Here is a 17,745-nt window from a genome sequence, read left to right as displayed (position 1 = left end):
GTCCTGCCCGAACTGCCAAGCCATGCCTTCCCTGGACCGGAAACAAGCTTCCGAGGACCGGTTTCTGTTGAACTGAGCCAATAGAAACCGCATAACAGGTTACCAATCCAGCACTATAACTTACGCCCAAATCCTCGCCCGAGTCAGAGACTGATTGACTTTGTGTGCAGTATCAAGTCCTGGGAATCAGAGTAAAGTGGGAAAGGGCTGTAGTGAGCCACCCAGACACTATACTCTTAGCCCGCTCCGGCCCGGCGCAGCCGTAGGAAATAAAGGGGCCATAGACCGCAGTCAGGGGCGGCTCTAGGCTCATGGCGGCCCTGGGCCGGGAGCGTAGGTAGGGGGCCCCGGACGAGGGGGTCTGGGCGGGGCCCCAGAAGAGGGGGGGTCAGGGTGTTTGGAAGTGGAACAGAGACGGAGGCCGCCAAATCCCTGCCAGAGGCCACCACGCAAATATGTATCCATCCTCAGAGGATTAATTATATTAAGGATATACATTGGTGTGGCGGCCCCTGGGGTTTGGCGTCCCTGTGCAGGTGCACAGCTTGCACATGCCTAAGGCCGCCCCTGCCGCAGTGGTCTTTTCCCTTAGCTATCATCCGGTGTGTGTTGTGTCCGCCATTTTTGTCCCCCACACTATGGCATGAGCCTCACTGCAGGCCACACTCACAGCGCGGAGGAGACCTTTGTCTATTAGACGGTTTCATGTGTGAGGAGTCTGAAGACAAGAAATGTTGCTCACATTCAGTACGATCTTAACACAAAGTGCATCTCAGTCAATATTCCCGCTCTGTCGCAAGTCTGAGCAGCGCCCTGTGTCGTCCTACACAAGATCCCTGGGGCGCAGTGAAGCCACCTGGTCTGAAGGGAGAGTTAAAGCGACCACTGCGTACTGACAGGGGATGTAATTGTTTGTAGAGAGTATATCGCACTACTCCTTCAGAGCTGTCATTGAACCTCGCTGCCAGTCAACGAAGCGCAGACCAGACCCAGCCAAGGCCGCTCCCACCTCAGACCGACCAATCAGGGCAAGCAATTGGATCGTTGAAGCCCCGCCCATCCCTCCCCCTCCTTGGGGAGGCTCTGTTCCCGCCCCCTCCTCCCGGGGCCCAGTTTGCTTCACTAATTGACCTAAATAGAGTCTATGAGTGACAGGCCTCCTCGGGCCCCGAGGGATGCGCATACTAGCAGCCGAGTAGAAGCGCCCCCCCCCCCCCCATGCCCCCTCCCCTCTGGTGTCCTTCCCCTCACTCTCCAGTAAAGCCCATTTGCCGCTCAGCTCGTCCAATCGCGCTCCGCACTCCCCGATCGCAAAACGCTTAACTCGCCTGACATTTTGATTTCCTTATTGTGGTTTTTATTGCGCCTCCGCCTGATTTCAGCGCGAGTACCCGGAGGAGGGCAGGCTGGACATGATAGTGTAACGGAGGCGATGCGAGGCTCTGACCAGTGACCCCAGGGCTCGGGAATCTGTTGGCCGGGACTGGAGCAGCGCACCCCGGACCACGGGACCGCCGCCAGCGATGCCGGATGAGGCGGCCGAGATCCCGCGGCACCGCCCGGCCAAGGTCTCCTCTTTCTTCATTGAGAACCTGCTGGGCTCCCCCGGGAAGGAGCGGTGCGCGGAGCGCGCTGTGCACCCCGGGGAGCGCGCATGGCAGGGCGCAGGACCCACGGGACATATGGGCACCCTAGGCTGGTGCCCGCAGGCGCCATCCGGGCCCTTCAGCTTCCCCTTCCGAGACAGCGCCTTGGAGTGGTACAGGAGGGCCCAGGCCAGCTACGCCGCTGGAGGAGCGTGCACCAGCCCGGACAGTAAGTATTGCACTCTGACGAGTACTGGGAAGTTGTATGTGCGTGCTCCCCACACCTCATTGATGGGTGCCAAGCATGTGCAGAGAACAGTCCTGTAAAATATGTAGATTAGCAATGTTGTGTGACGGTACCACATTATTAATCTCAGTTTTAATGCATGTCTGATAAATTGGAACGAAATAATACACGCTCTGTCGCACGTGCGAGTAAGTAGACGAATATTGCTTTGCACAAATGTATGGTGAAAGGTGTTTTGTGAGGTTTATTTTGTGTTGCACCTGTTTTCTTTAGTCAGACCCCAGGACGCCTCGGTGCTTACTGTCAGCTCATCACGACAGCACATAGACCATCGGGAGAAGTGTGGTCAGAAGACGGGACATGTGTCGTCTCCAAGACCAATGTTTTATCAATCGCAGCATCCCCTTGTTGTTCGAACATAGTGCCTGCTTCATCGGTCTTTAAATGACAGGTGCTGGTGGGATCTCCGTTGATGGGGCTCAATGTGTCGGTCGCGGGGAGACATGCTGAGCTTGCCTCGCCGAGACTGTTGAACTTTTAGAGCTCATCTATCGCTTCTGACGCCTGGTCCGACAACCTAGAGGCTATAGGTTTTCAGAAGTCAGCAGCGATTGCTTACGGGAGAGTCCCGGGCTTGGCCGACTGGTCTTGAAAGCGGGTCTTTGCAGATAGCGGACACAAAAGCTAAGATAAGGCAGTTCTACGGTGTACTTACTATCAAAGCCAAGCCTACGTCCATCTATTTAGATGGCACAAGTTCACATACTAGAGCAGAAAACGCATACCCCACCAGTCAATTATGGTTGTAAAACAGTTTAGGCTGATCCCACTTTTTTCTTGGAGCAAGGAAGCTGAGGATTAAGAAACTGGATGCATTTGTGTGAGATTTTCTTTTCTTTTGTGGGTGGATTACATTAAATGGTACCCTCATCGGCTTCGTGCCCCTCAGTGTCTCTTCGGGGTCCATCCTCTCTCTGTTCAGGATGAATGAATATAGGATTTGTAGAGGGCGATACTTAGACCAAGGGCGTCAAGGCACTATAAATGGAGCATGAGGGTGCAGACAAAGAAACATGCTGGTGTCTGTTTGCTCTGGGCTTCCTCTCGCCTCTCCCGGCGTCGGTCTCATCGGTGTCCTCTGTTCAGGATGGCGCCTGCTGGCTCTGGCCTTCCTCTCGCCTTTGCCGGAGGCGGACACACGGGGTCGCTGTGCTCTCGGTCACGGGACGCTTCTGCCCTTCCAACAAGACACTTTCACCCAGAGTCGCCTTCACGGAGTTCCATGTACCTGGGGCACCCATTAAGACAGGAGGGCGCCCCGCCAGTGCAGCCAAATCTCCGGCTAAATAGCTCTTTCCCTGCCAGTCACCCTACTGGGGGCGCTGTTTGTGTGCACCGCACCTGTCACACGCAATGTTAGTGTAACAGTGTGACGGGCCCTGGGTGTGCCTGGAGCACCCTGAGGTACGAGGCGCCCAACCCCAGTGCCCCAACCACCTGCTATTGCACTTTCCCTGAAAGTGGCGACCCCGCATGGGCGCTGTTTGTGTACACCGCAGCGGTGTGTGTGTGTACAGTGTGAGGGGCCCTTGGTATGCCTGGAGCACCCTGAGGTACGAGGTGCCCACCCCCAGTGCCCCCAACGAGCTGCTATTACCCTTTACCTGCAGGGACCCTGCTGGCACGCTGTCTGTGTGCACCGCACTGAGCAGGCACTTTCCCCTCTGCCCGCCTTGGGTGTCAAATAAACAAATAGTCGCTGCACACAAACAGTTCGAACCGAAGGTGATCAGAGGCCGGAAGCGTGAATAATGGATGGCCACCGCTTCCTGTGTCTGATTACACGTCTCCTGTATGCGGCCGACGTGCCCCACATAGTTCACAGGCTGGGCCGCTAGATAGCTCCTTTTCATACACTCCTGTGACTCTAGACGCTATTAATCTGAGCTCACCTTCTGTATGAAGCGCCCCGTCTGAACTGCCCCAGCGGCACCAGCAGTAAGCCCTGGTTGATAATAGCTAAGGAGACGGGCCAAAATGACAAATCACATAATAGGCAAAGACACTGGAAACGAAACAAAATAATTTGGATGCGGGTCCATTAAATGTCCGTTCTCCACCCTTGGCCCTGCTCCTTCAGCAGGGGGCAAATACAACGTTTCTCATAACTCTAGCGCTTGCGGTGACATCACCCCTAGACACCGGTTCACAGCGCTTGCCCTTGGGCGCCCATCTGTATTTCCGAATGCGCGTTAAAATGCACGTACTTTACTGCTCCGATTTAAATCTAGATTGTATACACAGACAAGATAACTTCCGGTTACATTGCTCTGTATGCGGTCAAGGTCGCTGTGCTTGGGTCTCTGCCCGTTCCCCTGAAATTCCCTGCAGTAATAGTTTGAAGAGATCAGACCCCTTAAATATGAGGCATCCGAGCAATATAGAGTTCATAGAGTGACCATGTCAAGGTAGCTGGAGACTTTTGGCGTCTAAAATTAAAATATTATTGAAATGGTGCTTTGTTTTTATTTGCCCGTTTATCAACTCGAGCGTCCAAGAAGAAAGCGTGCCTGAAAAAAAACTGTTTTGTATAAGTGCACACAAGTAAATCTGTTAAAACTGACGAGGTATATGTTTTATGTTCCTAAATAATATTATAATTAGAAAGCCGCGGTCGCACTCACTTCTTGTAGTGGTATATTATAATTGAGAGCTGATTTGAATATAGATAGATTATTTTCAAATTGTGTTTGAGTACCACCTGTTTACAGGGTGTAGACATGGCAGAGGTGTGTACCGCGATGTCTGTATGTATGTATGTATATCCTCAATGCAGTCAGATATGTTCACCCAAAATGTCCGTCCGTTTACCGATTTTTTTCCTCCATACGTGTGTCTGTCAGAAAATGGCAGGTTTCTCTCTCTAATTAATATTATATATATATATATATATATATATATATATATATATATATATTCACTGAAAAAACCATAGGTTATAGACCATATATAGTTAGGAATTAGCATTTACAAAACCTTGAAAATTCACTGAAAAAACCATAGGTTATAGACCATATATAGTTAGGAATTAGCATTTAAAAAACCTTATTTTACTCACACAAAACCATTGAAATTCCATATATAGTTAGTTGCACTAACTATATATCGCGCACCTGCAATCCACTGCTGATGATGTCACATATTACATCATTCATGACATGGTCAGTGACATCACTGATGACATCACTGATGACATCTCAAATGACATCACTGATGACATCTCACTTGACATCAATGATCACATCACTGATGATATCATTCATGTGACAATACAATGCATCTCCTCACATTTTAATATAACCTCTGTTTCACCCAGTGTTAAAAACAGAGTATAATTTTTGAAACCATTGACACACCAATACTAGTTACTACATACGTACTCACTGATTCCTACGTCTACACACACATTCACTCATTCACCCATACAATCATTCATACATACAATCACTCATGTTTACAACACAATCATATGCACTCATACACCTATACAGACACTCACACTCTGCCACTCATCCATGGAGTTACTCACACACCTAGTCAGTCCTGTAAAGAATCAATCACACTTCCATTTTCTACTCTATACAGTTAAACATAGAGCACCTTACGTTTTCAACCATATACTAACACATACTTACTCTCTTATACAATCATTGATACAAGTACACATTGATCTGTACAGAGTCACACACCTCCCATCCAGCCACACACACACTCAGTCTCCCATGCAAATACTTGGGCAATCAATCAATAACCCATATAGTTAATCATATAGCTACTGATCAAAACATGCAGCAGTTTACAGAACAACAGACATAATGATGCACAAATTAAGACACTTTAGTCACTAACCCATGCACTCAGTGAGACACATTTAATCACTCACTCATGCATTCAGTCATGCACCTACTAAATCCTTTGTCCAGACACTTATACTTCCACTCATTCTTCAATATGTAAGACACATTTTAACTTTACAGAAACATTCAGTCACTGGATGTTGTCATCAGTGATGTCATCAGTGATGTCATTTGAGATGTCATCAGTGATGTCATCAGTGATGTCACTGACCATGTCATGAATGATGTAATATGTGACATCATCAGCAGTGGATTGCAGGTGCGCGATATATAGTTAGTGCAACTAACTATATATGGAATTTCAATGGTTTTGTGTGAGTAAAATAAGGTTTTTTAAATGCTAATTCCTAACTATATATGGTCTATAACCTATGGTTTTTTCAGTGAATTTTCAAGGTTTTGTAAATGCTAATTCCTAACTATATATGGTCTATAACCTATGGTTTTTTCAGTGAATTTCAATGGTTTTTTAATAGCAAATATCATAAGCTGTCGAATGTCAAGTACGTGGTAAGTGAAAACATTTTCGTGTTTATGCACACTGATCTGCTTTGAATGGTGCCCCCCCCCCTCATTTCTATTAGGAGTACTCTCTCTTTGCAGATAGTGAAAGGTAGTTAACGCAGGTCTTTGCCCCCATTGTAATCCGTCGTGCCTGCTTCTCTCTCCATTTGATTCATTGTTATCCAAGTATTTACTGTTTTAGAATTAGTTCTCTTTGGTTCATTCTCTATTTACAAACAAACACAGAGTCGCAATACTCTGTTTAGTCTTTGCAGATAACGAAAAATCGTGTAAAAAAAAAGAAAAGGAATCGAGCAAAATCAGTAGGCCACTAATGGGATCTCTTTTTGACCTCGCTAAAATAGAAACATTAGGAACAACCCCTCATGACAAATACAAAACTAGTGAGATGAACTGAACTCCACACAATGATGGCTGCAAAACAGCTCTGCTCCGCCACCCACCCCGCCCAAAATAACGATAAAGAACGGCTGCCATGATTGGTTGCGGAATGACCACGACGGAGCTACGAAATGGTGCTGCTCTCATGCTAACCCCAGCTTCAGTCTGAAACATCCAGAAACACTGTAGACTACCAATTCGATCAGTTCCGGTAGCGCCCCAATGTAACCCGGTAGAGAAGAACTAGCCCTCCCCTCTTTGACTGATGGTTCTTGTTGCCTGTCCCTTCTGTTGTCATTTAACAGAACTATTTAGCCTGCTGAAAGGGGTTGTGTTCCGACCGCTGGTTGGTGGAGACATTTTGACTATATTCTGTACCTGCGTTGTCGCGTAATGCGTCATATGACGCGCCGCGTTAGCGCATCCGGAAGTCATCCGGGGCGCGCAGCGCGTAACGTAAGCATAACAAGTCATGTGACTTGTTAATAAAACTTTTCATTGGTTCATTTTACTTTTCTTATTGTAATGATGAAAGGCTTGGTCATATGACCTAAAAATTACGCTTTTCATTACTTCCGAACATTATTTTTTCTTAAATATATGTTATAATGTTCCAGGCTAATGTACTTTCCCGGAAATTTTACAACTGTCCTGCAAGTAAAATATATTCTTTTTTCGAGAAAAAGAGCGTTTCTTCGTCCCATGACGGAGCCGTTGAGCAAAAGAGGGTCGACCTGCTGTCTTAGTCGCCGATACGCCTGAATATGAGATTCTTATCGATCACTTTATGTTGCAGGAATAGAAAACACAACAGCCCTTGACCATTTATCTTTACTGCGTTCCTTCGTATTATACCTTTTACCCTTCATGTAATTGGTCTGCTTTATTTCACTTGCCTTTTAATGATTCTAAAACAGTGACTATTATTAAAAACTTTACCAATGTATATACTACTACCATGTTTTCTTTTAAAAACCTTTATTGTGAAAATTTCATTATACAAATACGAGCCTATAACCACGTGGGCCGGCCACGGAGCAAACTGTAATCGTATATGATAAATAGACATTTACACTGTAGAGGAACGTAACGGGCGGGCCATTAGGTTGCAAGAACTAAGGTGTCTAACAGTTACGGAATCGGTGGACGTACATTTTATAATTAAAATACGACAGGGCCAGTTACAATAAAATTATCTAGATATACATTTGCGGGCAAGTACCATGGGTGACGTTAATTCGAACTTTCAACAGTACAGTAATCAATAACACATCAGAACTTAATATCAATAGGGATGTCGAAATATTCAATCAATTCTCGTCCCCGCCCGCCATGTGCTTCAAAACTGCATACGTATCTCGTGATTTCAAGGTTCTGCAACCAGTACACAACAAGGAGTTACGAGTCCCATTTATTCTGGCGCCATTTTGGGCGAGGACGGGCAGGTCCAGGATATAGTCAAAATGTCTCTACCAACCATCGACTATGATGATGTTCATATACTGTATTTATTAGAGTAACACTCAGATGTCCACATGAAATAAATTTGCCACAATCTAAACATGTCATTTTAATCTTTCCAAAGTTCTTCTAAATATTTGGGACCGTTTCCCTTGCCTCTGAAGCTCTCAGTGCCACTTCTTTGATGAATGTACTAGCAGGTCAGGGGTTCTCCTCCAAATCTCTTTTATGCAGCACTATAATTAATTGGTGCCACCTCTCCATATGACAATGCATGGTATAGTTACCACAACTATATTTTTTTTCGGTTCCTCTAGAGAGTTCATCGTGGCAGATGAAGCGTGTAACGTACCGGGCATTTACCTTTTTTTGCATGTACAGGAAAGGAAAAAAAAATCGAGCGTCCGAGTTCTAAGGTGTCCCAGGGCCATTTTAGTGGACCAGGCCCAAATCCAAAGAACAGGCCGCCATTTTGAGAGTCCTGTTGCAGCCGCCTGTCGCTGTAGCATCAAGAGCAGCCGAAACTCAGCTGAATGGCAACTGAAACGGTAAAGGGGCGCCCCACTACAGCAGACGAGCCAGGCCCAAATCCAAAGAACTGCTATCTCACAGGCTAATGGGGCGACCCACGCCGAGTTTCAGCATTGTAGGATGACCACACAAGTACAGCAACTTGCTAGACATCACCTCGGTGCCATCCGGATCTCGGCGCCCCACTGCAGATGAAGTGCCTCTCAACTATGAAACCACCACGGTGACATCCGGATCTTGGCGCGTTGTGCTGCCTTCGGCCTATTCGCACATCGGTCCGCTACTGACGCCATCTCACAGGCTAATGGGGCGACCCACGCCGAGTTTCAGCATTGTAGGATGACCACACCAGTACAGCAACTTGCTAGACATCACCTCGGTGCCATCCGGATCTCGGCGCCCCACTGCAGATGAAGTGCCTCTCAACTATGAAACCACCACGGTGACATCCGGATCTTGGCGCGTTGTGCTGCCTTCGGCCTATTCGCACATCGGTCCGCTACTGACGCCATCTCACAGGCTAATGGGGCGACCCACGCCGAGTTTCAGCATTGTAGGATGACCACACCAGTACAGCAACTTGCTAGACATCACCTCGGTGCCATCCGGATCTCGGCGCCCCACTGCAGATGAAGTGCCTCTCAACTATGAAACCACCACGGTGACATCCGGATCTTGGCGCGTTGTGCTGCCTTCGGCCTATTCGCACATCGGTCCGCTACTGACGCCATCTCACAGGCTAATGGGGCGACCCACGCCGAGTTTCAGCATTGTAGGATGACCACACCAGTACAGCAACTTGCTAGACATCACCTCGGTGCCATCCGGATCTCGGCGCCCCACTGCAGATGAAGTGCCTCTCAACTATGAAACCACCACGGTGACATCCGGATCTTGGCGCGTTGTGCTGCCTTCGGCCTATTCGCACATCGGTCCGCTACTGACGCCATCTCACAGGCTAATGGGGTGACCCACGCCGAGTTTCAGCATTGTAGGATGACCACACCAACTTGCTAGACATCACCTCAGTGCCATCCGAATCTTGGCATCTCAACGCCTAGTGGTATCTTCCATACAAAAAATATTGTTACGCTGCCTTTGGCCCCATTCGCACATCAGTCCGCAACTTAGACATCACCTCGGTGCCATCCGGATCTTGGCATCTCAGCGCCTTGTGGTGTCAGTCAGAAAATATTGTTGTGCTGCCTTCGGCCTATTCGCACATCGGTCCGCTACTGACGCCATCTCACAGGCCAACGGGGCGCCCCACGCCGACTTTCAGCATTGTAGGATGGCCACACCAGTACCACAACTTGCAAGACACCACCTCGGTGCCATCCGGATCTTGGCATCTCAGCGCCTTGTGGTCTCTTCTACACCGGAAATATAGTAGAAAATATTGTTGCGCTGCCTTTGGCCCCATTCACACATCAGTCCGCTACTGACACCATCTCACAGGCCAACGGGGCGCCCCACGCCGACTTTCAACATTGTAGGATGGCCACAGAAGTGCGACAACTTACTAGACACCACCTCGGTGCCATCCGGATCTTGGCGCGTTGTGCTGCCTTCGGCCTATTCGCACATCGGTCCGCTACTGACGCAAACTCACAGGCCAACGGGGCGCCCCACGCCGACTTTCAGCATTGTAGGATGGCCACACCAGTGCGGCAACTTCCTACACACCACCTCGGTGCCATCCGGATCTTGGCGCGTAGTGAAGCTGCAGCAGCTGCAAATAAGCTTCAGACAGTGTTACAACCGCTGCTCAGAACTCTCAACTATGACACCACCTCGATGCCATCCGGATCTTGGCGCGTTGTATTGCCTTCGGCCTATTCGCACATCGGTCCGCTACTGACGCCGCCTCACGTGCCAACGTATTTTCTCCGCATTTTATACCCTATGCCGCATAACAGGTCATGTGACTTGTTTATAAAACTTTTCATTGGTTCATTTTACTTTTGGTTTCCTAATGATGGAAGGCTTGATCATATGACCTAAAAACAACACTTTTCATTGGATGAAAACTTTTTTTTTCCCCCAAACGATGAAAGCCCCACCTTGTTTCTGGATGTTTCAGACTGAAGCTGGCGTCACCATGAGAGCACCACCATCTCGTAGCTCCGTCGTGGTCATTCCGCGAGCAATCATGGCAGCCGCTCCCCACCAGAAGCCTGCAGGAGTCGGGGCCCCCAAAACTTTTGATGAATTCTCAAGGCGGAGGGGACGCTTTCGAGAATGGGGTCCAAGACCTAGCAGACAACCGTCCGATTTCCAAGGTGTCCCAGGGCCATTTCAGTGGACCAGGCCCAAAAAGGAAACAGCCTGCCGCCATTTTGAGAGTCCTGTGACAGCCGCCTATCGCTGCACCGCAAGAGTGGGCGCAACTCAGCTGAATGGCGGATTTTGACACAGTGGACCAAAAGCGGACGGAATGGCAACTGAAACGGTAAAGGGGCGCCCCACTACAACAGACGAGACTCCACCTGGAGAGGCCCGTTCACGCCGCCTCCCCCGGGGCGCCCCACGCCGTTATTCGGAGCAGCATTGTAGGATACCAAAACCAGTGCGGCAACTTACTGGACATCACCTTGGTGCCATCGTTCTGCTGCCTTGGAACTATTCGCACAACAGTTTGCTACTGATGACCCACCCCCCGCGACGCCCCACGCCGTTATTTGCTGGGTGGCAACTTACTAGACATCACTTTTGTGTCATCTAGATTTCGGCGCGTTCTGCTGCCTTGGAACTATTCGCACAACAGTTTGCTACTGATCACCCACCCCCCGCGACGCCCCACGCCGGAAATCTGGACGTTGTGCTGCGTTGGGACTATTCGCACAGCCGACCGCTACTTCGTTGTTTTTCTCTAAAAATGTTTATATGTTATTACTATTTTTGTTTTCTTGTATATATTTATAAATTATTAAAGTTTTATAATCTTACTACTTTGTCGGAGTGCTATATATTTTTAATGTGACACATAATTGTAAAAACTTTGATGTACAAAGAGTCATCCCTGGAATCTTCCGCTTCACGCTCGGTCCCCTCCCCAATCACAATACAGAATGGTTTTCAGATAATAGCAACGCTTCTGCTGTGACGGATCTCATCGAGTGTGGGCCTTGATCTACTATAACTCCTTTGAAGACGGGTGATTCTTTACAGCTGTGGCCATAAACTACATCTGCAGGGCTAGCTGATAGCCTAGGACCGGCCTGGACAATCGGACACAGAGGAAAAGGAGTGTCAGAGGGTGCGGTAGTGAATAGGGCGAAAGGGAGGTGTCGGGCGGGCACAGGGTGTGATTCTCAGGGAAGAACAGCGCAGATGGGGGGAGGTTTATTACCCATGCATAAAACAGAGAGCGGGGGTGACCACTGCCTGGGGGAGATGCTTGCGAGGGTGGGGAGCCATGCTAAGGATCGACAGCGTTCACAGAGTGGATCTGGTCAAGGCATCTAAAATGGCTGCCGTGCACGACAAAAGTGTGGCATTTGAAAAAAGACAAGATGGCGCACACAATGTTTTTCAACAATTCCTGATTTCCTTCGAATCGAACGTTAACAGACGTTGGGGCATATTACCAAGGTTAAGCGATATTTATCCCTAACGATGCTTAGCAACGATTTTTTTACCGTCAGAAATTATCGCAGATAAACCTTGCTATTATCAAGGTTTATCGCAAATACGATAAAAAACGAGCGCAATGCATTAATGTCGCTGAAAACTCCGCGATATTCATGCATTACCGAGCTAATGCTCTTAGCCATGTTATCCACCTCCCATTGGATAACATGGCTAAGAACTGCTCAGGGCAGCTGTTACTTTTTGGAGATATTCGCGCTTATCTCGAATATTTCCAAAAGTTGATAATAGGAGATAGCGATGTTAGCGACTGTTTCCAGTCGCTAACATCTTGGCATGCCCACTTTGCATGTCATTAGTGATAAATATCACTCACATGCAAAGTGGGACCCAAGATGGTCGCTATCTCCTACTAGCCGTCGCTAACTGGTGTTAGCAACAGCTAGGTAATACACATATAATTTTATCTCCGCGAAGCGGAGCGCTGTTACAGATATATATCTTGTTTTTGAACGTTAATTTCTCAAAATGCACTGAAGCACATATATTGAGACATAGCAAAGGCACATCGGGCTACCAGTCCCTAATATTTTACCAAGTTTCGTGCAAATCCATTCAGCCGTTCGATTATTATTATTATTATTTTTTTTTGCCCCGCGGGGCCCTTTTAAAACCTCCACATCAAACCTAGGGGGTCAGCGAGGATCTACTATGCCCCCTTATGGTCATCAGCCGTTCGATTATTATTATTATTTTTTTTTTTGCCCCGCGGGGCCCTTTTAAAACCTCCACATCAAACCTAGGGGGTCAGCGAGGATCTACTATGCCCCCTTATGGTCATTTGCCCCTTCGCTTTGGCCTCCTCTTGTCTCTCGATCCTACCGAGAGACAAGATGGCGGCCGCTACGTACTGTTTGGAATGTTTACAGACACCGGAGAGCCAATCAGCTTCGCTTCGCAAAGCTCCGTAACGCGAAAAGTACGCGAAGCGGTGCGCTGTTACAGATATATATCTTTTTTTGAACGTTAATTTCTCAAAATCCACTGAAGCACATATATTGAGACCTAGCAAAGGCACATCGGGCTACCAGTCCCTACAATTTTGCCAAGTTTCGTGCAAATCCATTCAGCCGTTCGATTATTATTATTATTATTTTTTTTTGCCCCGCGGGGCCCTTTTAAAACCTCCACATCAAACCTAGGGGGTCAGCGAGGATCTACTATGCCCCCTTATAGTTATTTCCCCCTTTGTTTTGACCTCCTCTTGTCTCTCGATCCTACCGAGAGACAAGATGGCGGCCGCTACGGACTGTTTGGAATGTTGACAGACACCGGAGAGCCAATCAGCTTCGCTTCGCAAAGCTCCGTAACGCGAAAAGTACGCGTCCTGGGACGCTGCCCGGTCCGCTGTTACAGATATATATCTTTTTTTAAACGTTAATTTCTCAAAATCCACTGGAGCACATATATTGAGACCTACAAAAGGCACATCGGGCTACCAGTCCCTACAATTTTGCCAAGTTTCGTGCAAATCCATTCAGCCGTTCGGGCTAAAAGTGAGGCCAACCGCCCTATGGAAAACTCAATGTTAAAAACACGTTTTGGGACCCCCCTTTTTTCTCGGCCCCCACTGGACGAACCCCCCCCAAATTTTCAAGGGCTGCTCAGAAACAAAATGTGCCATTTTCCTGAAAATTTCAGCCGATTCCGTCCACAAACGCCAAAGTTATTAGACATAGAATTTTCAAAAAACCCATAGAGAAAAAATCCTAACTATATATACCTACTGGCGACCGCCAGTAGGTAATATATATATATATATATATATATATATATATATATATATATATATGAGAGAACATGGCCATTTAGGAGGAAGAAAGCAATAAGCGGACGGACATTTTGGGCGAACATATCTGGCTTCATTGAGGAGGCGCGCAATTATGGGATAACACTAAGCACATGGGGTACATTATATATATATGCTACATATAGGGCTGGGGCGCAGGTGACCAGTTGTGGCCCTAGCCGCCGCGTGTTTCTGTGTACCTTCATGTCCGCCCGCCTGTCCTCCAATAACTGTCTAAACATTTATTCGGGAACTTATTTACCCATGCAATGGTCAATGTATTCCCTTTGCTGCCAAATGCAAATTTCGGGTGTGGACAGCTAGAGATCTGTTGCTATTGTAAATAATTCACATTGTGTTTTCGGCCTAATCTGACTGAGCATGTTCTCCCTGTTTAGATATTTGATAAAAGTATGCTTGGCTGTGACAAATATTTGATAAAGAATATACTATGTGCTTAGTGCATAGCCTTAATAATACCCCTTCCTGCTTTGTCTATATGAATGAACCAGCTTTCCCAAACTACGTATAAAGTTATATCCCCCTATACTCCCTCCTTTCTCAGCCCTACTCACTCTTGTTTAATCTATAAAGGGAAGTGTACCGGATGTAACTATTTTCCTGTATCAATGTACGCTCCTGTGCTGTAGGCGCTTGTTTTTTTAGAGTTAGAGCGCAGCGATGATATTCATGTGGAGCTGCTGTACTCGGAGTGTAGAGTCTCGACAGAAGTGACAGGTCGCGACAGATGCAGTTCGCGGAATTCTAACCCATTTCCCTCTCCTCTCTTGCAGCCAGTGACCGGGACTCCCCGGAGCTCGCGGAGTTTCCCGACGGCCCGGACCGGCCGTACCGCCCGGGGGCGCAGGAGCTGTCTGCAGACCTGGCGGAGGAGGAGTGCGGCCTGGCAGACGAGGAGAAGCCGGAGCCCGGCTCCCCGGAGCAGCGCGCCTCGCGGAAGAAGAAGACGCGCACCGTCTTCAGCCGCTCGCAGGTCTTCCAGCTGGAATCCACCTTCGACCTGAAGCGCTACCTCAGCAGCTCGGAGCGGGCCGCCCTGGCCGCCTCCCTGCACCTCACCGAGACCCAGGTCAAGATCTGGTTCCAGAACCGCAGGAACAAGTGGAAGCGGCAGCTGGCCGCCGACCTGGAGGCCGCCAACCTGTCGCACTCGGCGCAGAGGGTGGTGAGGGTGCCCATCCTGTACCACGAGGGCTCCCCGGGCGGCGCCCTCGGCTTCAGCCCGCCCCTCATGGGCTACTCGGGCTCCGTGAACTACCCCCTGGGCCCCTTTCCCGGCGCCATCCCCTTCCTCAGGTCGCAGATGACTGGCCTTGTCTGAGCAGCCTTCCGGGACCTTCGTTCCGTGTTTGCATCGGACTTCGTAGCTCGGTTTGTATGCCCTAAAATATTGTATCCGACAGAAAGACGTGCAATAAACCCGGGCCCTGGGCAGGTTCGATTCTCTGCCACCCAAAGGAAAGAAGGATTCTGCTGTGGGATGTTATACATTCCTCTCAGTGGGCCTTCTCCTGGTAGCATCGGAAGGGGTGACCTCTGTCTGGAGGTCTGTGCAGGGGTTGGACCAGGTCACACCTCCCTGCATTAATATATCTTTGAAAAACGCTTAACTTCTAGGTGTTACGGCGCATGACAAGAATGTAAAGGACTTCCACGAACATGTGCATTCCAAAACTCAACAAACAGCTTCTTCCTTTCTCACGAAAAGTGAACATTACTGCTGCACCACTGCTCGAGAATAGCGAGCTCCGTAACTTGAGGGGTTGTGTTTTTGATAACTTAGTGCACTTGGCTTTCTTAGCCAGGAATTTGTGCTGTACACTTCTCAGGTGAACTTCCCAAGCTAAGAAATGGTGAACATCACCACTGCAGCAGTGGTGACCTCCGCTGGTCGAAGAACCGAAACTCGCAGTTCGAGAAATGGTGCACTTCCATAATCCCTGATCAGAGCACTTCACTTTCTTGCCTATTAATGTGGGAGCTGCACCGCTCTGGCGATGTTCACTAACAAGTTGTGAACCTCACTACTGCCCAATGGTGAACTCGACAGGTCTGGGATTAGTTCATTTCCAAACTCACTGCATTGTGCATTTGTTTTCACTGCCTAAGAAATGGCGAGCTACACTACTCAGGTGAAATACACTAGCCAAGAACTGCTAAAACTCACCACTGGAACACTAGTTGAATATAACTACGCAGAAGATGGCGGGCACCATACTCAAGTCGTGGTGGTCTCAGTTACTGAAACAACGGGGGCTTCACTGTCCAATACAACTGTTCAATAAATGGGAGACATATGTGTTCAAGGAATGGCGAGCTTCTCGTGATCAAATAGAGAATCGCACCACTGAAGAAATAACGCACGGACTTCACTACTCAGAAAATGTAAAGGTCACTACTTAAGAAAAAGTGAACACATTTTAACACAAAAAAGAAAAGTGAAGTTCACTCCTCAATAAAAGGTGATGTTCAATATGCAAGAACCCTGTTATCACTTAACTGATACATTGTGAATGTCACTAGTCAATGGTAACGTCAGTAGTGACGAAAGAAAGCACTAACCAACAACAACAACACATTTTTGGGGTATTTTCGAATAAAAAAAATGAACTTCACCGCCCAAGAAATGGTGAACATTGCTACTCTAAAGTTTTTTGTTTATCGAAAAAGACAATTGTTAATCACACAGTGAATTTCTGGGGCCCCTGTGTCTAACACCGGGCCAGGGGTTGCGATCACACCAGAAGACACTGCACACATTATTTGCAAGGAGTTGCCTACGTCAGACAAGATTTTGCTCCTGGTATGTGATCTTAAAAACAATATTACGAAGACAATCAGGTGGCTTATTGCTGCCCGTAAGGACCAGCCATCCGTTGACCTCCCTTGGATCGAGGCCCGCAGATTTTTTGTTTTAAGATCTTCTCTTTGAGTTTTTATTTAAAGAGAAGATACACATTGGCCTTCATTATCGGTACTGACTCGTTAAATGTATATAACTTTATTTTTCATATTTTACTACAATACATTTTAAGCATGAACTAAAATAAATTGATTACAAAAATATGCTGGCCATGGATAGACATTATTTTTTCAAAAACTTCACTTCCTTGGTTAAAGCGTGTCTTTTCTCTCCTCATTTCTTTTCACCAAGGGGCCATGGTTTGAGTGAATAATGTGGCTCTTCAAATTCAAGTGTTGACTGATTATTTGGTAAATACGGATGGGAAGAGGATTACACGGATCAGATGTCACAAGATGCTGGGGAGGGAAGGGTTCCCGTCCTGGGTGCTCACCCGCGAACTTCCAGTTCGGGGTTCTAATAGCGACCTTGGTGGGAAATTTCGTGTTCTTCTGAGAAATGTAATTTGAAATGTTAATATGTGAAAGTAAAAGGCAGCGGCACTACTTGCTGTTTATAACTGTACATATTACATGGCCTTCCGAACTATGTTATTACACATTGATTTCTTTAATATGGCCCCAGCCGGACCTTAAATACCACATTGTGTCAGATGTCCCTGCTGAAAAAACATATTTATAAAGCGCCCCAAAGCTTCTCCGAGTTCACTAGCGAAGAAATAAAAGAGGAATGTTATTAAATGAAGAGAAGACACAGAAATATATAGACAAGAA

General features: G+C 47.6%; 1 protein-coding gene across 1 annotated transcript; it reads left to right on the top strand.

Annotated features, from left to right (window-relative positions):
* The first annotated feature begins 1,523 nt into the window (after window positions 1-1,523).
* HMX1 (H6 family homeobox 1) lies at window positions 1,524-17,160 on the top strand. The gene is made up of 2 exons (XM_078679000.1): window positions 1,524-1,815; window positions 14,883-17,160. The coding sequence occupies exons 1-2, from the start codon at window positions 1,524-1,526 to the stop codon at window positions 15,428-15,430; spliced, it is 840 nt and encodes a 279-aa protein (XP_078535126.1). The 3' UTR covers window positions 15,431-17,160.
* The last annotated feature ends 585 nt before the right edge of the window (window positions 17,161-17,745 follow it).

The sequence above is a fragment of the Lissotriton helveticus genome, chromosome 2_2 (assembly GCF_964261635.1).
Source record: "Lissotriton helveticus chromosome 2_2, aLisHel1.1, whole genome shotgun sequence".
Taxonomy (NCBI): domain Eukaryota; kingdom Metazoa; phylum Chordata; class Amphibia; order Caudata; family Salamandridae; genus Lissotriton; species Lissotriton helveticus.
The sequence above is the reverse complement of the archived record's forward strand: the minus strand, read 5'-3'. Positions and strand labels throughout refer to the sequence as shown.

Bases quoted from the DNA above. Each gene is read 5' to 3' on its own strand.
- HMX1 (XM_078679000.1), top strand. From the start codon at position 1,524: ATGCCGGATGAGGCGGCCGAGATCCCGCGGCACCGCCCGGCCAAGGTC. The intron at 1,816-14,882 runs GTAAGTATTGCA...CCTCTCTTGCAG, and splicing joins AGCGTGCACCAGCCCGGACA to CCAGTGACCGGGACTCCCCG.